This window comes from Takifugu rubripes, chromosome 7, assembly GCF_901000725.2.
Source record: "Takifugu rubripes chromosome 7, fTakRub1.2, whole genome shotgun sequence".
NCBI classification, from domain to species: Eukaryota; Metazoa; Chordata; class Actinopteri; order Tetraodontiformes; family Tetraodontidae; genus Takifugu; species Takifugu rubripes.
The window spans coordinates 8065066-8089650 of NC_042291.1; the positions used below are offsets into that span (position 1 = coordinate 8065066).

At 40.5% G+C, this 24585-nt stretch overlaps 1 protein-coding gene across 1 annotated transcript; it reads left to right on the top strand.

Moving 5' to 3' along the window:
* Window positions 1-4126: 4126 nt before the first annotated feature.
* eif3ea (eukaryotic translation initiation factor 3, subunit E, a) lies at window positions 4127-22935 on the top strand. The gene is made up of 13 exons (XM_003965897.3): window positions 4127-4282; window positions 5447-5564; window positions 5658-5775; window positions 6886-6928; window positions 7583-7687; window positions 11152-11277; window positions 11562-11686; window positions 13263-13389; window positions 13653-13754; window positions 16529-16638; window positions 21021-21123; window positions 21507-21641; window positions 22771-22935. The coding sequence occupies exons 1-13, from the start codon at window positions 4193-4195 to the stop codon at window positions 22804-22806; spliced, it is 1338 nt and encodes a 445-aa protein (XP_003965946.1). The 5' UTR covers window positions 4127-4192; the 3' UTR covers window positions 22807-22935.
* Window positions 22936-24585: the final 1650 nt, after the last annotated feature.

The following is a 24585-nucleotide window of genomic DNA, read 5'->3' on the forward strand; positions in this document are numbered from 1 at the left end:
TATTGGATTTCACTTTTCTTCACTAGTAAGAGCCTTTCTGACCACAAATTTGGAAGGTTGCACCCACACTGTTTGTAATGTCATATTTTCATTGAAAGAAAATGCAAAGAAATGCAAAGTTAAACATAGCAAATGGAGTGAGACTGGAATAGAGATGATAAAGGAAAACACTGGAAATCAAATATTGATCAACTCCCATGTGTCTTTCCTCGTTTTGTGGAACAGACATGTGCTCAGCAGATGCTCTACCATGCTCATTGCCACTGGTACTCTGCCGTTACCAAGATACCAAACCAACAAATGCTCATATAGGGCTTTGCCTTTGTTCATTGTGTACTCTCCCCATGACTCTCAAAGGAATTAAGTTGTTAATAAGACAAGGGGGCCAGTCCCATGATGATGTTGTCCCCCCCTTGATTTTTGATTAATTTTGAAAGCTTTCGGGGAATTAGTGGGCTGAACGTTTTCTATGGAATGCATAACCCCTCAGTCTTGTGCCCTTTAAGATGATCAAATAAATGACAAAGCAAAATTTTCTATTGAGTGATGATAGCTACTTACAAGCTGAGTCATGGTACTGTTTGTAACGGTACAGCAGTAGACTTTCATTTAAAGAGACCAAAGTAGTGGATAGCCTTCTTATACCAGCTCACCTTTATAGGCTTGAAATAACTATAAAAGAAACTACTTCATTCACATGCCCAGCTGTATATAATACTGACTGACAAGCACCCTGACAGGTTTAGTTCACAAACATCCCAAATCAGCAGACCACCGGGAAGCTAAAGCATAGCTCGCATTTATGCACAGATGCACTGACAAACTTAACATAAATTTTATATTCAAATCTAGAATTTCACAAAGTGCAAATGCACTTGACATTTAGCATGGACAATTCAGAGTTTGGATTGTCAACTGACAGAGTACTGACAGGGTGTTATGTGTGTGTTTGGTGGACCAGTTTAGCAAGGATGCGAATAAGATGTCAATTATGTTGCAGTTTTACAAAGTTTGAGCCAGACAGTGTATTTGGCAAGAGTACTGAATTAAGAATGTGTGCCATGTTGCCAAGAACCCTCTGGGTGCGGGCATTTAGCTACCAGGCCTCCCTGCTATGGGACCAGCTCCCTTTCCAGGTACGGGAGGCTGACTCCATCTCTACTTTTAAGGTTAGACTTCTTCTCCTCTCCTCTCCTCCCCCCACTCTCTGTATCTATCCACAGGTATCATCAACTTCATAGTTGTGTGATGACCTGCTGACCTCTGACCCCACTGACCCACTCAACTCCTAAACCAGCAGCTTGTTATAATTAATGCATTTCCCTGATCTCTGCCCATCCTCTCCTCTACCTGCCCCCCCACCCCTCCCTCTCTCCCAGCCCCCCCATCAGCAGGAGGGTCCCCCTACATGAGCCTGGTCCTGCTCAAGGTTTCATCCTGTTAAAGGGGAGTTTCTCCTTGCCACTGTTGCTTGTTGGGGGTCCAGGCCCTGGGATTCTGTAAAGCACCTTAAAACAATCTTGATTGTAACAGACGCTATATAAATATTGATTGATTGATTGATTGATTGATTGATTGATTGATTGATTGATTGATTGATTGAGATTGACAACTCACTGCGAAAATAGCGTTGAAACTGAGCAGGCAGCAGCCAAAATGGTGTTATGATCCTCTGCAAGAGCACATTTCACAAAATATCTGGTATTTGTGAAAGCAGTTGTTGTTTCCTTCAGTATAAAGAGAGTCTGCGTTTCTCAAACCCACATTCACAAACTGGCCTTTAATTTACTAGAAAGCATCCCAAAAGAAATTGTCTGGATCTGTTCACTTGCAATTATTTTATTGTGTATCTCATTTGTCCTTTGCCCATTTTGCCAACTCTGGACAAATTGTTTGCTTTGCTTTTCTGTAAAACTGGGCGATCAGCCTTGCAGTGTATTTTCTTTTTAATAAACATAGAAATAAAATGTATTCGTAAAATAGGGCGCACTTTTAAACATTAAACATATATTTAATCGTGGTGAAAGTATCATATCGGGGGTAAAGTTCAACATTCTTATCCAGTAAATTCTAAACAAAACACTGAACTAAACTGATGTTGCCATCTTATATTCAGTTAAACAGTTATTGAAATACATCATAGGTGGTAAAACAAAAAGTCAAAGTTAAATCATTTTTCTGTAACCTTTTTGAAGCCAATTTATTGCAGCCAAACTGTCTTGAAATTTTATTACTTAAACTGAATCAAAAATAATCGAGATCAGACAAATTCCCAATCATTCTTGCCAATCTTACTGAAAGATAAATAGGCAATTTCTTTTACTGCGAGTTGCTTCTGGAAATCAAGCAGATGCCACAGAGAAGTCTTCATTAAAGTAAAAGCAGTATTTCTTTTTCTTTATTTGAAACAGGCTGCCACAGAGCCAGAGCTGACTGTGTCAGAAGCACCCAGTAAAACAAGAACTGGCCATGGCAAGTGGTGGATGTTTATGACTCATTTCTACCTGCCATCAGGCGTCCAGGAGAAATGGGAGAAAACGTCCAGTAACAAGGGAAGAATTGTGCAAAGACATAAGCCAAGATTGTGGTTCTCAAGAAAACAAGGTATTAGTGAAACCTATTAGAGATGGACCATTTAGGACCTGATATTGGCTGTTGACTGCCAGGGTATGGCCAACATGTGGGCACCTTTTTATAAGCTGCTGAAAAAAAAGATGTCTCTGATGCACAATAAAGACTTTCTAGCCTAGTGGAAAAGTAAAATGATTGAAAATGATCTAGCTGTTTTTATTTAAATATTAGGGCTCATCTATATTTGGCCTTAAATGGTTTTGGGCATACGAAGAAGTCATGCACAGTCACAAACCAGCTTTAGAGGGAGAATATTGGCAACATCTAGAGGAAAGGCTATGTTTTCAAATTCAACAAAGCCTTGACTTGAATCCCTGTTTTTAACTGAAATATTTACTGTCTCAACACTGCAAGGAAATTATGGGATTTATTTTTATTTTTTTTACAGACACACAAACTTCAGAAAAACCAACAAAGGAAAGGTCATACACGATTTCATACACAAGAAAGAATAAAATGGTTTAAAAAATAGATTTTCCCATCAAAACAACCTGACCCCATTCCTACAAGAGTCACTGGGAATGTCCCCGGTTGGTGCATCTCTCTGGCCAAAGCTGTAGTGTTGTCAACTTGGCCATTTTCTATCATAATCTGATGGTGAATCTTGAAGACATTTATTGTCAAAAGTGACAAGCAGCAAATCTGACCTGACGTCTCGTTCACCTTTTCTGCTGTTATGGACACTGATGTGAAAGCGCGTAAGCCGGGCCTTCCACTTTTTCTGTCCCCAGCGAGCAGTGGGAACTGCCATGAGCTCATCCTCTGTTTCTAGGCACTCACGGCGGTCAGGCTATGTCTGTGGTCAGGCGCCCATTCGGCAGTCAGAGCATGGATACCCCACACAAGCCCTCTGCTGATCCCACCCTGGCTTAGACCAAAGGCGAGATGACGCAAATTTCTTGCAAGTACTGGTACTGATTAACTTTGACTAGTCAGCAACTATAGAACACAAAATGCAATAAGGTAAAATATAGAAAACAGATGACACTTTAGGCTTGCAATCCACCCCACATGGCATTTAAAAAAAAAAAATCATATTCCAACCTTTGAATTAACAGTACAAAAACAAATATTGACATACTCTTTTTGTGGCATAATAGATGACACAATATATCTTATTTTGGGAACATAGTTACACTCATACTTTGATTAACCTCAAGTTTCAAAATTCCAAATTTATTTAGATTATGAGAAAATAAGAAACAAAATCTGTATCCAATCAACCTTCTCATAATTATAGCCAAATTTCATATTCACTATTCAAAATATGCAAACCAATGACCAAATATTATTGTTTTTTAAAGCCATATTGATCTCTTATACAGAAAATACTTTGAAAAAAATTAAACTGATCGACTTGTTTTGCTTGCTTGTTTGGAAAAACATAAGCGCTTATATTGTTTTGGTTTGTTCTATTTTCTATACGTTTGGTAACTGCATTTCATTCTGAACATTTTTGTTCATTAATTTTGTACTGTATATAATTTGTCGAATGAAAAAAGAGGAGTCGGCAAGACTGCTAGCTGAAACGTACTTCCGCTTCCTTTTCGTCCCAGCAAAGATGGCGGAGTACGATCTCACCACCAAGATTGCCCACTTTTTAGACCGTCATCTTGTTTTTCCTCTGCTTGAGTTTCTCTCTGTCAAAGAGGTACGAACTGAGTTTACACTGCTACATTTAGATTGTGTATTTGTTATTTTAAGACAGCAAAAATGAGTTTTTACAGTGGTAGCCGCCGGGTACGCCGCGTTCTGGATCACATTTTCTGTAGTTGAACGTGTGTGCGACAATTATGTCGCGTAGTCGGAAATATGAATACCTTTTTTCAGAATAAAAGCACACGTGATCAAGTATTTGGAAAAAAGTCTGAAATTGCTGATAGTCATCGAAGCAAAGATGGGAATACTAGCTATTTACAAAATAAAACATTGTTTGGCTTAACTTTAAGGATACGCACTACTTGTAAAAGCATTCCAATAATTTTAGCGCGCGAAATTAAACCGGATGTCTGTTGATTATTTCACACTTTACTTTGCTTAAGCGAGCCACGAGCCGGTGTGGCGTTTTAGGTACGCTCGTTTCGTCTTATCAGTAGTGCCGGAATTATTCTGTTGCATTAGACGCTAACGGTCTCGGAAATGTATCCACCCAGTCGGTCAAAACAGGTCATTAAAACATGTATGTGGCAGCCAAAGCGATGCTAACAAAATCAAGCTAACATATGTGTTTTAATTTAAGTAAAAACCTCACTAAAACATATTCACTAATCCTTTATCCTTTATTAGTCATCATTTTTATAAGATGCTTGACATTATCTACTAAACAGAATAGTGTTAGGCTTGGATTATTTGAGAAATATATTATTGGAGATTTCCTGGCGTGTATAAAAGGTTAAACAGATGTATATAAACGTGTTTTACCCCTTTATGATATATATTAGCGGTAAAGCGGTTTTCAAGACACTCGGACACTAAAATATCCTGTGGAAAGTGTGGCTTTTTCCACTTTATGAAGGGGAATTTTGTTATATGAAACATATTTAGTCTATTTTTATTCAAAACGTTTTTGAGTTGTAGGGCTTTTGTTTATGTATTCATGCTTTGAATAATGTAAGTATGTATATGACCACAAAAGGAGTATTAGCAGTTTCACTGACAAATAAATGGAAGTTTAATTCATTAGATGGTGCATATTCTTTGTGTCTTTTACTTAAAAAAACAAGTAGACATTTTAACATTACATACGAATGTAAATTATTTTGGCAGAACTGCACTTTGAGATGGTGAGGGAAAAAAACTTGTTTTTGTGTTTTAGATCTACAATGAAGAGGAGCTGCTCAATGGCAAACTGGACCTTCTCAGTGAAACAAACATGGTGGATTTTGCCATGGATGTGCACAGAAGTCTTTTTCCTGAAAAGGACATTCCCTATAGTAAGTATTATTGTACTGTATATGCTTATTGGATTTTATATCATGAAAAGTTGAAATGATGTTGAACAATGACTTTCATTCTTTGTGTGTCAGCTCTAAAGGAAAAAAGGACTGAAGTTGTAGCCCAGTTAAAGCAGCTCCAGTCGGAGACTGAACCAATTGTAAAAATGTTTGAGGACCCAGAGACCACAAGGCAAATGCAGTCTACCAGGTAAATCCTGATGAGTTTTTTGTCAAAAGTCACTGACAGGGGTATCATGCACCATATTTTAAAACCGATTCAAATTGTGCAATATATGTTGTGGATGTTATGCATGATGATGAATGTCTGGCTTGTTCAGTGCAGGAGGTGGCAGTAACGTTATACAGATTTTTTTCTTCAATTTTCACCACTGGTTGGACCTTTCAGCACCTGACTCTTCTCTAAACCTAAGAGAAAATATTACAATAAGCACATTTTAAAAAATGTTAGATCATTATGAAAAAAGTTTATGTGTAATTGCCCTTTACTTGTGTTTCTGGGCACAAATAATGTATATTACCAGTATTTTTAATATAAATGTATCACTCTCCTCTGAGAATAATCAGGGTCTATGTTCCATAATTCCTGGAACAATATACTTCATGCAACACAATTGAAGCTTAGATAGACTACAAGACCATACTAGATAAGAGCACTCAGAGAGAGAAGACCTCGCCCCAATAGGCCGTTTGCCCATATACAGTGTTATGACTTATACCTGTAGTACAGTGTATATACAGTACAGGCAGTAGTAATACACGGTCATAAAAATCCTTAGGTTGCTTTGCTTTATGGTGAGTTATTTTGCTAACAGAGACTGGTATTTTAACCTCCATGATGGAGGTTAAAATACTTTCCTATCATGACTGATGCACAAATCACACATGATTCAGCAAATGTTTACTAAAGCATTCATTTAATTCACTTTTTATTAATAAATATTCCTCCTTTTTAACTGTGATTTCTGCAACATTTGTGGTTTCTTGCAAGCTGTAAAAATGTATCTGGCCTCTGAAAGCATTCCTGCAGATACTTGGGCTCACTTTTCTTACCAGACTTCATTTTTTAGGCATCGCTAACATAGATTTAAATTGGCCAAACCAAATGTAAATAAGTGACACATCCCCTTGTTTTGAAAGTCAAAAGGGTGTTGTGTCTATATAGCTCTTGATTTAGAACAGAAGTGGAAAAAATATACCTGACTGATGCTTTAAAACTCTAAGATGTCTACCAAACAGCAGCTTGAGTTAAATGACCTCTGCCTCCACAAACCATTTTAATTTTGATTTTATTTTGCAGGGATGGACGAATGCTATTTGACTATTTGGCAGAAAAGCACAACGTGAGTTTTGCTGAACTCTTATTTTCTCACTGCATTTCCCATGCCACTTGTGTGAACCCATGCTTGTTTTAGAGGAGGGAAAGTAGGCGGGTACAAACCCTTAACTCATTTTCAGGGTTTGTATGGCTTGCACAAATTCTGCAGACATTTACATTCTGTGGTGAATTGTTAAGAATAAATGGAATAGCTCGGGATGAGAGCCACAAGAATGCTGGAAGTTCTATATTTATATTTGGCTTCTTACCCTTCCCCTCCTTTGGTCCCCTCCCACTCCGGTATACTGTTGACCTGCCTGCCATCCCAAATCTACCTCCCAACAGCTTAGACTCAGGGCCCCTCGGTGTGTGCTGTGGGAAAGGCCTGAATGTCCCACAGTACCCACTGCTTGGTGTGATGTCAGGGCACACTGCTGTAAGGTGATGGGGTGCATGATTTTATATTAAGGAGATAAGATTTCAGAGAGAAAGATTTATTTACAAAAAATATGCAACACCAATAAAACAATTATTGTTTTTCCTATTATTTAATGATAGCCTTTTTGTCGCCCCATTGGTTGATAATAATGCTAAATAGGTGATAATATTTGCAACATGTTTGTATAAATCTCTTGTGAAGGTGACTTACTTTTGAAAGTGATGATTGCTTTTCTTCCAGTTCCGTCAGGAGTACCTGGACACGCTTTACAGATACGCCAAGTTCCAGTACGAGTGTGGAAACTACTCTGGTGCTGCTGAATATCTGTACTTCTTCCGTGTCCTGGTAGGTCTCCAGTTCTTGTCAATGACCTCAACACCATCAACCGATTCAATTGTACATCATCTTTCTTTACAGACTACCTGGAGTCTTTAACTGTCCTCATTTATATAGCTCCTTAAGGCATTTCTCTGACATTAAAATAGAACATCACATTTGATTGCAGGTTCACTCTGATTCCAATGGTTGCATGCAAAAGAAATACTTAGGAATAATTGAAAGTGAAAAGCTGACATCATTGCCTGCTCAATTCTACGCACGTCCTTTGTATTAGGAGTCTAATACTTGAGTAGAATCTCTTACTGGGCCAAGTGATCAGTGACGGTCTGCATAATCTGTCTGTAGTCTTCTTGTGGGGCAGGCTTGGGCAGACAGCTTATTGATTTGAGTGCCTTGGCCAGTCCCTTGTCACGACTTCTTAGTTTATAGCACGCTTAATTTATATAAGTCTTCTCTTAGTTTGCATCCTGTTATGTGCATCAACGTGGTGTTCCAGGGGAAACTGGGCCAGTAGGAAGTGTGCCTATGTATTGACTGTATTAATCAGGCTCTTTTGTCTTTTACTAGATGAGAAAGAGATACATAATTCTGATCAAATATATACAGTATGTAAACAAATGTACAGTGTGATAACAGAGTTCAGAGAGTACGGGCACAATTTTTGTTGCTGCAAATACTCTCTATTTATTCTATAAACCAGTCTTGCTGCCTGGGTTTTGGCATTTGTGGCTTTTCTCCATTCGATCTCAGAAATAAGTAAAACATGAACTTGGGAGTAAATGTGCTGCTTGACTGCAAAGACCTCTGCCTTTTTTCATAGGAAATATTTTCAATTTCTTTGTTTGAGTCACTGCAGAATTTAATTTGTCCTTCCGTGAAATATGGAACCTCATCAATTTTACCTCATTTCTGCATTTACAAGCAGGTAATTTAAATTAAAAAAATGAATGTGACCTGTTTCTAAAAGTCAGAATAAGAACCCAAACTTACATGCATTTCCCCAGTAAGACATATTTAAGGGAATTCTTAACAGCATCAAGCTCCACACAAAAAAGCCCAGAACCTTCTTGCTGTGAGGCAACAGTGCTAACAATGGGCCACCCTGGATGAATTTTTATTTATTTATTTTAAAGAAAGGGTACTTGGAATCTGACACAGCTCTCCATAGCCTCTTGTCCTCTGGATGTTAGGAGCCAGGCTGTTTGCATTTGTGATGCTGCAGTGTCCTGTCCTAGGAAAAAAAACCTGGCAACAACTCTGAGCAGTGACGCAGATTTTACGCTACAAAAAACCCTCTTACCCTAACCATAAAGCATTTGGTGCTTCATTTGATGGATTTTCCTCCACTCTGTTCAAATCTGTAGAAGGATGAGCTGTGTCTGAGATGAGAAGACGAGTAATGTGCCCAAGGAAATGTCTTTGAGAGTAGGCAGAGGACATGATGCAGTCATCCAACAACAGTTTATGGCTTTGCAACTTGGTTTAAATAAACCAAAATTGCTCTAATTGAAGAATGTTCTTTTACCCTTTACTCTTTTTTTCGCCCTTTTGAATTGTTTGACTTATTTTAAACTAAATCCAGGTCATGCTTTGTAACTAGATATCTGTTGCTTACTCTTGACAATGCAGGAGGCTTTTTAGGCCAGGGAACAGGTAGAAATGGATTTCATTAGGAGACCAGTGTATCCTGCTCCCACCCTCTACATTTTTTTTCTATGTTTTCTTGCCCTCTCATTCTCACAGACCCCTTTTCTGTCTCTCTTCTCCTGTATGGGAGAGGTGAGGCTCTGTACACTCATTTAATGTGGGAAACCCAGTCAATTAAATGAAGGAAGCCAGCCTTGCAAAATCCAGGCCTCAGGTCTTGTTACAATGTGGCCTAGCCCGAAAAGAGCAACTTATTCATATCATCACTTAAAGCAGGGATTGGATGTTAAGAATAAAGATAGAGTATCCTGATGGATCCCCAGCACAGTAAATTTATTGTTGCTGGTCAGTCAGTGAAAATGTGCCCATTTCACAAACCAGTGGAAACTCAAGGTAACTGTTGGAAAAACCCAGGTACTGAGGCTTTTCAGAAGTGAACCAGACTCTGTACATATGTGCGTGTGTCTCTGTATGTGTGGAAAGCTTCCATAATGACCTGGAGTTTGGCCAAACATAGCAGGCAGGGATTTCCAAAGGGGGGGGGGGGGGGGGGACAAACCAAACAAAAAAACTGTAATTGAAATGCTGACCTTTAGTTCTATAATTGAGCGTGTATTTTCTCACTTTGGTAATGGAGATTGTTAGTATTTTTTAGGAAAAAATGGATCAGATGTGAGTAGTACTTTCTTGTCAAAGATGCTTTTAGTTTTTTTCCTGCTTAGTTCATACAGTGTTTTAAAAAAAATGTTATCAGTGCACACTTTGGTCTATAAGAAAACCCTTTATTCCAGAATAATTTGTGGGGTTCCTGCGGAAACCTGTTCTTTTTTAGTGTTTCCCCCGCTCCTACATCTGTCATGTGTCACAGTCTACTGCAGCGGCTGTCCGGCGGCGCACGGGGGTGTGTGGTTAGGATCTTGGTTTCTCCGGCCGCTCGGCAGACACCCACTCTGACTTCCTGCTTGACTCATGTCACCGTGTCTGGTGTTTGGTGTTATCTTGAACTACTGTGGCACAGAGTTTCCCATGAGCCTGGGGTGTAGTCCAAGGCTTGCTAGGGTTTAGAGACATTCTGAAACCTGTGTTTCATTACCTGATTCTGTGTTTTGTTTGTTTTTTAATCTGTCTTGAAAACCAGAAACAAATAGATGGACCCTTTTTAAGAGGGAATATCCTCCATAAAATGTCTCGTTGGCATCATTTTGTGTTCTGTTCTGCTACGGTCCTCATACAGGAATGTAAAATCCTTGCCCTTGTGTATCCCAACGATTTCTGCCGTGTTGTTGTTATACCATTAGTATGATCTGATTTAGAATGATCCACAGCATTACCCAATTATATTACCCTTAGCTGCTTGCAGTGCTAGTATCAAATGCAGCAATATATTGCATTAATTAAAAACGAAACAGTCTCTCAGCATCGACTTCACTTTTGCTCTTAAGTCCATTCCCTCAGGATTATACAATTGAATAGATATTATAAATTAGAAACAAATGCATTATACAGTGATGCTTCTGGTTCCGTGCAGGACAAGTCTTGGTGCTTGCTATCACATCATATCTACAATGCTTTATTTTAGACAGATGTAGCATCAGGCCACATTATTTAGATCAACTCGGGCAGAACGTCAGACACATGATAGAAAAGCTTCACAACTAAACTGAAAAAGTGCAGGGGATGCAACCAAACCATTTTAAACACATGACATTGTTCCATTCTCTGAGTGGGTCTGGGGTTTAACCACCTATTTGTTTGTTGAAAAGCAATTGTTTACCATATTATGTGCTTCAAGTTCTGAACATTGCATCATGTCTGTTCCCCAGGTTCCACCTACAGATAGGAATGCGTTGAGCTCGCTGTGGGGCAAGCTGGCCTCTGAAATCCTGATGCAGAACTGGGAAGCAGCCATGGAGGATCTCACCCGCTTGAGGGAGACTATTGATAACAATGTAAATGCCTCCTTCCCAGAATTTTCCTTACAATCATTAATTTTGACATTTTGTTTTAAGTACTGCAATACTGTGGCATTTTATGCCTTGCCCATGGGCTCTTATTACTTAAAACCCTAAAATTGAGCAGTTGTATTTTGTAATGCTGGAGACATGAATGCTTCTTGTTATATTTGGTACTTCAGAAGGAAAGAGGACAACTCTTGCTCTTGAGACTGTAGCAGAGGTTTCTGCATCAATAGTTTGTTTTCTCCCTCTTAAATTCTAATATTTTTCCTTTTCAGTCTGTCACCTCCCCACTGCAATCCCTCCAGCAAAGGACATGGCTCATCCACTGGTCTCTCTTTGTCTTTTTCAACCACCCCAAAGGCCGTGACAATATCATTGAGCTCTTTTTGTATCAGCCACAGTGAGTCAAATTTATAATATGTATATTTTAATGTAATGTTGCCTCCTGCATTTAATTGTATAGAGAATTGGACTCCACATACATTATCATATTTCACCATAACACAACACACTCATTTGTCTGGTTCCCTGGGATATACCGTTTTACATTTTATTTGGAATGATTAAGGTGGTCTGCCCAATAATTACTCCTGAAAAGCTCACCCAACCATCTGTGTCGGAAAACTATAGTTTTGTGTGCTTTGCAGTTTCACAATCTAAAAACCTCATGTTTTTCCCGCTGAGGCTTGGCTCTGGTCTCCCAGCTCTTGACCAGTACTTCCTTTGGCTGAAGGTGGTGACCAGTGGCTGGCCTTCAGCTCTACATATGACCTTCCTTACCCCTGCAGTCAGCAGATGTTGGTCCAAAGCTTTGTTTGCTTACTCCTGGCAGCCTACACTGACTTGTAAAGCAGCCCTGTTCAAGTGTAATACAGGTGCATGCTTGTTCTGTAGGAGCTGAGTCGATTCATTTTTGTCTGTTATTCACTTCCTTTTTTTCTTTCTCTTTTCATGAAATGGAACTTTTTCCCCCTGTCTCTTCTCCCCCAGCCCTATTAACCAGATGAACGTTGAACTCATACTTCTGATTCTTTTCTCACACTTTCTTGGCAGAACGCTTTAGTGGTATCTTCAGCAAAACAGTAGCACGATGCTTGTTGCCTCAGATTTAGAAAAAAATAAGTCCAGTAGGGTGTTCTGAATGCTCTCAAGCCATTGGAGACCCCCCTTGGGAGTGAGTTGGTGTAAAATAATCTGAAACACAGCAAGGGACTTTGCGGTCTTCACGGTAGTCGGGTCGCTACAAAGGCTAAGAGGGAGAGAGCCTTTTTAAAAACTCTAGGCTGCCAGTGGCTCTGCCAAACAGCCTACTTCTGTTTTTAGACTAAACAAAACTGTGACCATAATCCCCTGTCCCTTTAATTGTTTCAGGGTTAATTAAACTGTTCGCCATGTGCTCCTCTGGTCTTAGGTATTGGAGACTTGAAGGGGCCCACGCTACTTCCTCTTTTCAGATTCAATTTGGTCAATAGGAGGTTAAGTGGAGGGTGAGATTCAATGGAGACCAATAGGAAATTTTGGTGAAACGGTCAATCTCAATTGATTGCCGTGATAGCACGTGGCATCGGGCAGACCCTCTATGTATATTTGTTTAACGGAAGTCTGTCTCCAGAGTTAGAGTGGGATTAAAAAACAAATCAGCCTTGATCAGCATCATGTCTCTTGAATTCAGTCTTTAGCCAGTTGATCTGTAGCTGAAACATCAGTGGCTGATGGATTAGGTTTCTGCTACTGGGCAGGTCGCTGCTCACTGATCTATATCTTTTCACCAGAGTTTCCTTTCCCGACTCCCTGTCATAGAACACTAATGAAAGAGAAGGCTTAAGCTGGGTCCCATGTCCAGAAGTAAAGGTCTTGTTGGGAAATTTGTCATACCTTCAGGCAATTTTTCTGCAGGAGACAAATGCATAGCAAGAAAAAAAATATACACTATACATCATTCTAAAGAAAGGTTTGATCTCTGTCCTCCATTCCAGATACCTGAATGCTATTCAGACCATGTGCCCACACATCTTGCGTTACCTAACCACCGCGGTCATCACAAACAAGGATGTCCGCAAGCGTCGCCAGGTTCTGAAGGACTTGGTCAAGGTCATACAACAGGTGCCTCATCCATTATTTGTTCATTATGTGTTCAGCCAGTTAATAGGTGTTTGGCAATAAATAATCAAGACATAAAAGATGTTTAACTAAAGCCACAACAACACAAGTTGTTAATAACTGCGATCTGTTTTTTTTTCTTTAATCACAACTTTACTGTTTAGACTATTGAGGGCTTCTATTCATTAAAAATTATCCAGTCATCTTAATAGACATTATTTCTCATTTTAATGCCACGTTTTTGATTTTTTTTTTTTTTTCCCTAGGAATCTTACACCTACAAAGATCCAATCACTGAGTTTGTGGAGTGCCTGTATGTGAATTTTGACTTTGACAGTGCTCAGAAGAAACTGAGGGAGTGCGAATCGGTGAGTAGCCTCTCAAACGTTGATTGTAACCAGTTGGTGTTTATTGTTCTTTCTGCAAACAGAGGCCTTTTGACATCTTCCAGTTTCTGAGTCAGCCTTTCGAGCTTCCGTATGTAGTGTAGTAAACACTATAAAGACGTAATCTGTGTGACTTACTTGCTCACACAGCTTTTCTGTGTGGGCCCAGTACAGACACAACAGTGACAGCCTGTTCATTGTGTCATATTTTCAAATTTAGAGTTGCTCTCAGTCATTGTGTGACTCAGACTTCTGTCAGAATTTACTATGGCCTGTAATTGACCCATCAGGGTAGCAGTTAACAGTAAAAGCTTTATAAGCAAATGTCTCCTCAGAGGCGTGCAGACACTCGTTAAATGCAGGGCTGGACAAGTGGCAAAAAACAAAGTCGCACTAATTCTTTCCATATTGATTATTATTGGTCGTTCATTTGATATACTGTAGGCTTTAAACCTGCACATTTTAAAGTCCAGGATAGTCACTAAAGAATAAGGAAACTTGATGTGATAATTAAAAACCAAACATCATGTTGCCAATGCAAATATGGGTTGGAAAATAATATATGTTGTCTAACAAACAGTGCAGTCACTGCATGGCTCTATTTTGAGTAATTACAACGCAAGCAAAAGAAAGTGGACAATCAGCAGAACAACAGCATTTATTTTTTGGGGTTTTAATTTTTGACAAAATGAGGATTTATTAATTCTTACATGCATATTATTCTTCCAAAGGTTAGCAGGGTTGTAGGACACCTTCGGGGCCCATTAATCACATTCACAGAGAGCAGGTGTCTTAGCTGCATTATATGTATATTCTGTGGAACTTGATCTAGATCATTCTTTTGCCTACACACTATAATTTTGTTTTCCCAGTTGACTTGATAATTTGGACCCGCCGAGGAAGCAAAGGCAAGATTTGGGGTTATTTGGCCCCCTTTTCATCTTTTGCCTCTTGACGATAAACCTTGAAAATGAAAACCATCTGGCCCGATCAACTGGCAGCGCGCCAGGAGTAAATGTTTATAATTTGCACCAGCAGTTATGAGACAGTTTGGTTTTATTTTAACCTGTTTAAAACTAACTCAAAGAATCCCCTGCTTCCTAAATCATTATTAAATAAATTGGGAAGTTATTTTTTTGCTTAAAGAAATGTTTCAGGAGGAAAATAGTTCCCCCCTCCCCAGGGGCTGGCTCTAAATGGTATCTACCATCACCGATATAGATTCTATATCCTTTTACATGTAAGACATGACACACCCCCTCTGTCACAAGTCTTGTTAAACACAGCATGCGTATTTTCTGCTCTTTGGCCTCATTGGGTCTGTGTACAGAGGCTCTGTTGTGGCTGAAATAGATGCTCAATCTGGGCTTCCTCTCTGGTCAGAGCCTCAGTTATTCCATGTGCTTTAAACATCGAACCAATCTGTCAGCATTACTTGAGCAGAGCATGGCCAGTCGGTGCAAAAAGCCTCCTTCAAACTTGTTCAGCACACAAACGAACCTTAGCGAGGTGGGTGGTTCAAAAAATGTTTAACTGCACCTTTAATGCATTACCTGTGATGGTCTGCAAACATTTTTTTCCCCAAATGGCTTCGTTTGAAGTCAGTAATGCAGATTTTCCCAGTCGAAATGTACAAACATTCGCAAACATTTAAAACGTTTTTTATTTCAGAGGTTAAGAGATGTTTCGTGACCGTGGAATGTTTGAGGTAAACGGATACTCTATTGGGAGGTGCTCTTGTCTTGATGAGCATTGTGAAGTGGCAGACATTGCTTTCCTGATTGCTGTAATGACAAGATATGGGTATTGTTTTCAGTTCTCCTTCTCTGTAGTTTCTCTTTACTCTGTGTAATTGTTTGAACCAATTGTTTTCAAATGGGGGGTTTAGTTTGGTTTAAATTGTCCTGTCCCCCCCCCCCCCCGAGTCTTTCCCACCCTGTCCAAATCTGCAATCACTGTCAGATGTGAGGTACTTGCATTTTGAAGAATGCAAAGTAAAGAGCCACCTATGGCCGGCTCCCCAGCATGTGCATAAAAGCGCTCTTGAAAACTCATTCAGAATTTGTTTAGGCTTTGTGGTTTGAATCCCAGATGACAGTAATTAGAGCACTTAACTGTTCTAACCTTAGATATGCGTCGTCATAGCTGAAATGTGCGCCGCCTGATAGCACCGTGTCATTTGGATTTATTCAGGCAGAACTTGGACAGATAACAGCGTTGTAAACTTGAGCAACAAAGGACTGGTAATTCATGGAGAACCATTCAGATGAAGAGGGAGGTCTGGAGAATCGTAATGGACTGGAGAAACTAAAATGTGAACGTTCACACTTTCACACACACACTGTGCTGTAGCAGGACACTTGGGTTACTTGACTGAATATGTGCTGAAATAAGCTCGCCAGGCTGATGAATGGCAGAGCATGTGTTGTTGTCAGTGGTTGACCTTGTTTATACTGTTGTCTTTTCTCACGATGGCAGAATGTGAAGCTCTCGGGTTGATCCCATGCACCTTGCAGTATCTCAAAACCAAACAGTTATTTTTGGAAGTTTTTCCAGTCTTGGAAATGGGATTACAAGTTGCCAATATTGTCCTTCCTATATTTTTACTACTTTTCCTTAAATGAATAATGTATCAGTTGATTGAAATGTGCAGATTAAAACCCATAATGAATTTTTGTTCCTATTTTTTGTGTGCTTATTGAACTGCTTTGACTTACAAGAAGAAATAAAAATCTGGGCTTTTTTTTGTCTTCAAGGTTCTTGTGAATGACTTTTTCCTGGTTGCTTGTCTGGAGGACTTTATTGAAAATGCTCGTCTTTTCATCTTTGAGACCTTCTGCAGAATTCATCAGTGCATCAGCATCAGGTTAGTAACTAAAAAATGAGTTTCATCAACTGTTTTCTGTGTGGATTCCTGTTAACCTTCCTTCTGCATTTTCTTCAAAATGATGAGAGTTGAGTTGAGTTCAGGCAGACATCTCCAGACAGGAAGTCCTGTTTGCTGTCGCTAAACTGGTCAAATGGTAAATGGAAAGTAAGAAAGAACATAGGCTTAATGATTATTGGAATTTTCCTCCTAGATAAGGGTTTATTGCCCCATCTACACGGCTTGTTGACCCCTATTTATGTGGAGAGGTTAGTAGTAGTCTCCTCTAAACTTTTAAAACCACCTGTCCAAGGTCAACCTTTGGACAATCTTTTTTTCTTTAAGAACAGATCGGATGCCATGTTTCAAGCTCTTGAAGTCTTTCAGAAAAAGAATCTCGAAAGCTTTTTATCCAAAGTGCTTCATTGATACTTTGTTCAGAATTTAATCAGTCTGTGCCTTCAGAAAACAACATTGCTGTATACTGTCCCTCTCACATAAACTGTATATATTTGCTAAACTATCAATTTAATACTGTTGTTTTTGCACTGACTTTTATAGAGGTCTGCAGTCAAGGTTTAACCATGGAACGTGATCGGGGCCTGTCGAACTCTCCAGTTGCAGATTGTCTGGAATTGATTAGGAGTACTGGTTCTTTCTGGCAGACTTACTGCAATTAGATCCATTTACTTATTAAAGACCACAAAAGTTAGCAGTTTCACCTCTTTTCGTTGTCCCAGTCTGTCAGACTGGGGTCGGAAGTAGCATGGGGACAGTTTCAGGGATTTCCGTGTTTTATTTTGGGTACTATGACGATGGACGACACATCTTTCTGAAAGGCATTCAAAGTCATTAGTTGGCTACCCAGAAGCTCTCTGTAGCAAAGCATGGGCTCAAATGATTTTGATGGCTAATTTTAATGAGGATGTTTCTACAGCTCTTGGCCATTATGTTCTCACTGATAGGTCGCCTTTTGCCCACAGCTCAGGATACTAAAGTGCAGCAAAAGTCTCCAGAATTGACTTATTTTATTCAATAAAGTCTTATGTAAAACTATACTGTTGGCAGTGAAAATGTGATTTAGCCAGCACTTGTAATTACATACATGCATCCTTTTGTCTAGACTTTTCAGTGTCCTGTGTGTTTCCAATTTAGCTTTGTTTGCCTTGTTTGATTTACAGGGGTTATTTCTTTAGTCCTTCCATGACATGTTTCAGTGGCAAGACCCCACTTTGACCTTAAGCACACTCTTTGACATTTAAAGCGACAATTTTTGACATACGGCCATTGGTCAGATGTTTTCCCTCTCATTATGAGATTGTATTTTTACATAACAACTCACTGATAGTTGGAAGGAGTGTATAGGATATTGGTTGAAACAAGGGACAAGATCTTTCCACCTCACAGCTGACTCATTTAAAAGACCACAATATTTTGGTTTACTCAGAAAATAGCATTTTACCTCAAGCTGAATAATGCAGTCATTTGTGTGAATGGTCTTCCAACTGTTTGAATATGTTGGCATTTAACAATCCATTTATTTTAGACCAGAGAGCTGTTAAGAGAGAAGCTGCTTTGGAGAATAACCCCCATTAAACATGCTCTCCCTCTTAATGGAGTTAGACCCCGACGTCTGACCTCTCCAAGTGTGAGGTACATATTGAGACCCAACAAACTCCCATAGCCTGAAGTCGAAAGCTCAGGAGCCAGAGAGAGTAAGGGGTCGAAATGAAAAAGATCTCCTTTCCCCCTTAGGAACAGGATCGTGATTGTGTAAAGTAAAACCATTCACGGAGGCCGTCTGCTTGGCTTTAGGGCCAGAAGATGTCAATGTTGTAGTAGACCACTACATTTCCTGCTCCCTCTTGCATCATGTTTTTATTTTCTTAAAGTTCTTATTGTCACATTGAATTATACTTGCTGGTTGCTGCTGCAGATGTCAGAATGGGAATAAAATGACTCTCCTTTTGATACCTAAGTCTTTCATGGGGATTAAACATTGCCAGACTTTTTATTACAAATTTGAATACAGGTTTCAAATGCAGATACAGACCCCACAAGTGCCCCACAAGCCCTGGGCTTTGTGGGGCACTGTGAACGTGATGTGAATAGCACAGCACAGGAACAGGGGGAGGTTAAGGGGTTATTTCAACTCCCCGGTGAGGGAACAAGCTCTTATTTGTTTTGATCATCATATTTGACCTGGACTTGACTGACATGTGCCCCCACTTTACTGAATTGCCAAAGAAAACACACAGTACTCCAGTGCAGCAATCATTTAATTACACTGCTAAAATCACAACCAATAACAAATACCATTCAGATCATCTTTAATGCCTAATATTATCTCTAAATGCTTGTGGCGGGGCGTGTCTGCTGATGACCGACAACCATTGGTTGCTAATGCTGAGGTGACTCTCTGTTATATTCCCTCAATCAAAAGTTATGGATAGAGGTCTTGCGTTTCAAAATAATGGCATCAGAAATTGGCAACATGTGTTATCAATCAAAAATTGGGTGTGACAACTGCCTCCCGACTCGTTTCGTGTCCATAATGATCCACAGGAGGTGTCATTTTCTCAAGGATTTGATCACCTGAAGTGTTGGCAGCTGTCCAGCCGGGTTGTGGCAGTTTGGGATGAGTGATGGAGATGTTCATCAGTGTTTCCTGACTGTTTCCTTTCCTCCTCCATTGGGCTACTAAGATGCATATCAATCAACTCTTAAGTCATTTCTTTGACCTCTGCCATCCCCCATTGCAGTGAAAGTATCGAGATAACTGCATTGTCACTGTGAGAACAAACCCTGTTGTGCTCATTAGGCTGAGGTAATGCCAGGGTTTGTTGTCCAGGCTTTTAACGCCTTATCTGGACACTGACATCACTCCACTTTCTTTTTTATGTGGTTTTGTTGCCATTTCATTAACAGTCATGGATTGGAAAGTGGCGTTTTTGTTAAACTTTGCTGTGATCTGTGTGCGAATGCTCAAGATGATAATTCTGGACCATTTCTCCAATATTGGATGCGAGAATGACATTGGAGAAGTATAATAATGGTGGTGGGGTTTGTGTGGCCGTATTATGAAAGATCGCCTGGTGTGTGCAAATAGTAGCCGACTGGCAAAATGTGATTAATGGAACAGGAAGTGGTAATTAGTAGAATATACTGGCCCCATTACCCTGTGTAATTTCAAAAAATACACATGATGACCAATTTCACTGACAGTGCCTCAAATTTGGGAGGATCTTGTTTATAAAACAATGGCTAGGGTTACTGTAAATGTGGGTTGGCCACACAGGCGTTGGAGATATTTATTGGGGCCTTTATATGAAGTACAGAAGAACTAGAGGGGGGTCAGACAGGATAAGGGGACAGGAAATGCAGGGAAAGGGGGTCGGCATGGGGGTATCAAGGTTGGGTTTTAAAGAGTGGTCTAGTTATGTTTAAAGCCACAAGGAAAGCCATCTGTACTGGGAAAGTTTGGATCAAAGAATGACACATACACCACTCCTGCTGTGACACATTAACGTCTCGGACTACCAAAGGTTCTGCTGGCTCAATATTTAGAGCAGTGTGTCCAGTTTAGCTGCCAGTGTTGGGGTACAGATAAAAGACAAGAAGCACACAGGTTCTCAAAATAAGGCGGTCACTTCACATCTGAGTAAATGGATTTTTAGACCTTGATGTCTATAATAACATGTTCTTTAAAGTAAATTAGATGCATCATCAGATGTTTTATGTGTGTTTTACATTAGTTACTGTCTTTTACACATTGGATTTTTTCGGGAGTATTTGTGCACACGTGCCAGCTCTCCCTCCCCTTGTGTTTTTGTCCCCTTTATCCTCCCTTTTTCTTGTCAAATAACATGTTTTATAACGTCTGCTTCATATTTCTATTTTAATTATGGAGCTTGCATTTTGATTCGATCCAAGATTTGAACCCCGAGGTGACCCCAACCACCAAAGTCTTTTGGACACAATGACTTGGAACCAGGTCGGCCACAGATTATTGCTGTGTGTTTTCATCTGGGTCAAAATATTTTAATGTGTAACTGACATCCACTGAACCATGTTTTCTTGGTGAAGAAAGAAAAATAGGTCCATTGGAATTGGTGGCATTTGCAGTGCTTTGGTGGCGCAAATGTCTGCTTTTGATTAAGTAAATGGGTGCATCCCGAAACCCGATGCTCCACTGACTTTCATCATTGGATTTCGTCATTCCTTAAAAGTAAATTTAAAGAGGAAATTTATTGCCGGCAGGGAGAAGACGTGCCAGGCTAATCTTTGGGTATTTTCTTGTTTCTCATCACAGCGCTGAGGCAGATCTCTTTACTGTGTTATGTTGAAATTAAAACCTAATTTTCCTCCTGTCTCCTCAACAGCATGCTGGCAGACAAACTCAACATGTCACCTGAGGAAGCCGAGAGATGGATTGTCAACCTTATCTGCAATGCCAGGCTGGATGCAAAGATTGACTCCAAACTGGTGAGACCCCTTCATTTAATAAGAACAGCACTTAACTAATTAAACAATGTTCCTAAACAGCTATTTATAGTTCAAACTCTTCCAGGTGTTCCTCCATTGTAACAACACAAACGACAGACATCCATTTTGTCCGACTTTTGTCTGTAATTCAGATCAGAATAAGCTTAGTCCTTTGTGATGGTGTGCTGAGCCTGCGTGCTTTGGCATAGACATCACAACAGCCCTCTGTAATCAGCAAATCACAGCCCAGTCCTCCAGAATGACATAGAATTATCAAGATATGAGTAAAGTCGATGTGGATGTCGGGACGCTTGGCGGATGCTGTGACTACAATGTCATTTTTGATTGGCGGATTGCTCACGTGAACCTGTTATCCATTCTAGGGCCATGTGGTCATGGGGAACAACGCTGTATCGCCTTACCAACAGGTGATTGAGAAGACCAAGAGCCTCTCGTTCCGCAGCCAAGTGTTGGCCATGAACATTGAGAAAAAGCAGGCCCAGAGCACCAAGACTGAAGTGAGTAAAACACATTGAGGATATATAAATGCAGAAAAACCACGACTTCTGTCCCGTTGCTGAAGGCAACTTTCCCTTCCTTGGTCGATCAGATAGCTTCACAGGTCAACAGAAACCAAGGGCAGTTCAAAGCGGCTCAAATGATCGGCTCCGAACAGCAAGACCAAAGAATGTTGATGAACAGCCATCAACAAAAGCTCTCTTTACACGAAATAAGCCAGTAACAGCAAGTTTAACAGAGCTAACGCTTTCATCCCTCCATTGCTCTTGAAAGGCCTAATGACAAGGTAGATTCCAAACAACCATAAAACGATGCCTGAGCGCACTGACTCAGCTCAGCAACGTAAATAAGGTGGTCCCTCACACTGGCTTGTGGTGAACACTATTCAAAGTCCGGAGTTCCCTGCACTTAGGACCCGCTGCAGATGTCTGCCTCAGCATTCAGTCATGCCATTTAAGTGCGTTTTTGATGTTGACCTTGTGCGTTTCTGTGGAATGTCAACTCTTTCACACACACAGCTCTGAACTGGCGCTCTGAAGTATTGTCCTCAGTCCTTGAGGACGTGCGTGCACGTCAGTGTAGATTGATGTGTTGGCTCTCTGGCCCAACACCTGACAACGAGGAGCTCCATGGGACTTGAGAAAAGTTCACTTTTTTAAACTGTGCAGCTTTTTAGGGGCTATCCTTTGATGTGTTCAACTGCCTTTGTCCCTGTTGCTTGAATATCTGCAGCAGGAGTGCAGCCATAACCTTGTCCTGTAAAACGGCAAATCTCCCCCTCTCTCATTAAGGAGTTTTTGTAATTTGCCAAAGAGGCCACAAACAACTCGGAGTACCATAACAGCCCGATCTCCTCAAGGCAACAAATCACTTGCATATAGGGAACATTGAGTGTTTCCCATCTGGGCCGGTTGCTCTGGGTCCCTGTCAACCCCTGACAGCCACCCAGTGCTCACCAACAGCACACACACATTACACACCCCAACAAGGGAAATGTTAACACTTAAGTGCTTGCACATGTATGTTGCTTTTCACATTTCCCGCAATTAACAAACATTCTGTTTTGAGGAGTTTCTGTGATATTCAATGGTCTAAATCTTCATTTTCCCACACTTTTGTTTTTTTTAGACGCCTAACTGGGCAGGTCAGGAATCGGGATTTTAGGAACTTAAAGAAGACGGATCCATCAGTCTCTGCATCACCTTTTTTCCATACTTAAGGAGCAAAGTGCTGCTTTTTCACTGTTTTGAAGTCAACATCTATTCAATAAAATTGACCAATGAGCCATTTTCAGTCATCATCGCCTTATTTCTGGATCGACCAAAGTGTGGTTGGGGTTTGAGCGGTTGATGAAGTTTTAATGTGCGTGTTGAGTCACTAAGAGGGGTGGACAGTAAAACCTGCAGCGCGTGATGGCTCATGTGTCTGCAGCAATGATGAATAGCTGTTTAGTCTGTTGGCTTTATGGGGTCTTAGTGGTTCGCTTCAGCCCTGGCAGGCAAGCTCACCGAAGGAGGGGCAGCAAACCAAGGTGATGTACAGTTACCGATGGTCACACTCTCTGCCAGTCATCTTGCCCATCTGAGGACACGGGGGAGCCATAAAGAACCATTAGCCAGACGGACACAATCTTTTTAATGTCCCACCCAACCCCCGCTTTCCTTTGCTTTTGACCTTCTCGTAACTCAGTCGACTGCCTCCACATCTTTATCACAATTACTCCAGCGCAGGCTTTCCTTCACATGCCTTTTCTGTATCCTTCATATCATTTGTCAACCAAATAGGGGGTTTGTGTAAAATGCACCTGCTGTATTGGAGTAAATCGAGTCTGGGAGAACACGACCGGCACGTACGCAGGACGACATCTGTGAGCGTAATCGTAAACAGGCAGAAGACGAAAACGGGGGAAAACAAAAGAGAAAATTTTAAGTGGTACCAACGATACAATAAATCTCTACATCCTGACTCTCGAAATTCCACTTAACCGTGGCTATTAACGTCTTTTAAGAGCATGAAGCCACAGCACATTTATGGACTCGGTCCGCTCGTTAGCCTGGCTGTTTCAGTTTCCATTTGTTTAGCTTTTGCATGCAGCATGTTGGCCCCGGCTGTCCACCGAGGACCCCTGAACTCTCCAGAGATTAAACTTCTGTAAGGACATAGATTCCTTTGAAAGCACCCGAATAAGCTGGTTTCATGTCTGAACTTCTACTGTGATTACTTAATGCAGCCATCAAGTCAAGATTAGGCGGTGATACAGAAACATCCCCTTGCATTATTTATTAGAAATGTAAAAATGTGGAGTAAGCAGTTATGAGGATGGACAAACAACTTAAACAGAGTGGTGCCTTCTTTTGTTTCTGAGGAAACAGCAGATTGGAGTTATTAATGGAAAGCCTTTCAGGCATTCCTTACACCTGTGAAAGTTTGAGAGTCTTTATTGATGCAGCAGAGTAATTTTTGTCTGAGCCTTCACAACTCCACCAGCGAGAACCATGTTATGAAAATGTATGCGTGGCTGTAGGACGCCTTCGTGGTGCTGCAGATGAATGAGGATGAGCTGAAGCTTCCTGTGGTATGAGTTGGTATAACCCTGTCCTTGGCATCGTTCCAGTTAAATATAGAGTGCGTTGTCAGTGGAGAAGGTCTCACCGACTCCACGCAGGCGATCCTAAAAGGCTGATATATCTTTCACTTAGTTTTAGGCTTGAAGGCTGGGTGAAAGCTCACAGTTGTCACAGCTATATCACCACAGTTGCTAATGTCATTTAGCCAGCTCTAACGATGTATTTGAGAAAACCCCTTGTCAAAAAATCATCCATTTATATATTTTTTACTCTCAATCTTTTAGGAGAGTAAACCTGGCGGCAGGCCCATCCTTTAAGTGCAGGCTTGTTTTGTTCTACACAAAGTTCATGACCAGATGGAGATTTCCAGCTGACC

What these genes read in the sequence shown, in the direction of transcription:
- eif3ea (XM_003965897.3), top strand. Translation starts at nt 4,193, where the DNA reads ATGGCGGAGTACGATCTCACCACCAAGATTGCCCACTTTTTAGACCGT. An exon ending in CTCTTTTTGTATCAGCCACA is followed by an intron (nt 11,687 to 13,262) that starts GTGAGTCAAATT and finishes CCTCCATTCCAG; the next exon opens with ATACCTGAATGCTATTCAGA. An exon ending in CCCAGAGCACCAAGACTGAA is followed by an intron (nt 21,642 to 22,770) that starts GTGAGTAAAACA and finishes TGTTTTTTTTAG; the next exon opens with ACGCCTAACTGGGCAGGTCA.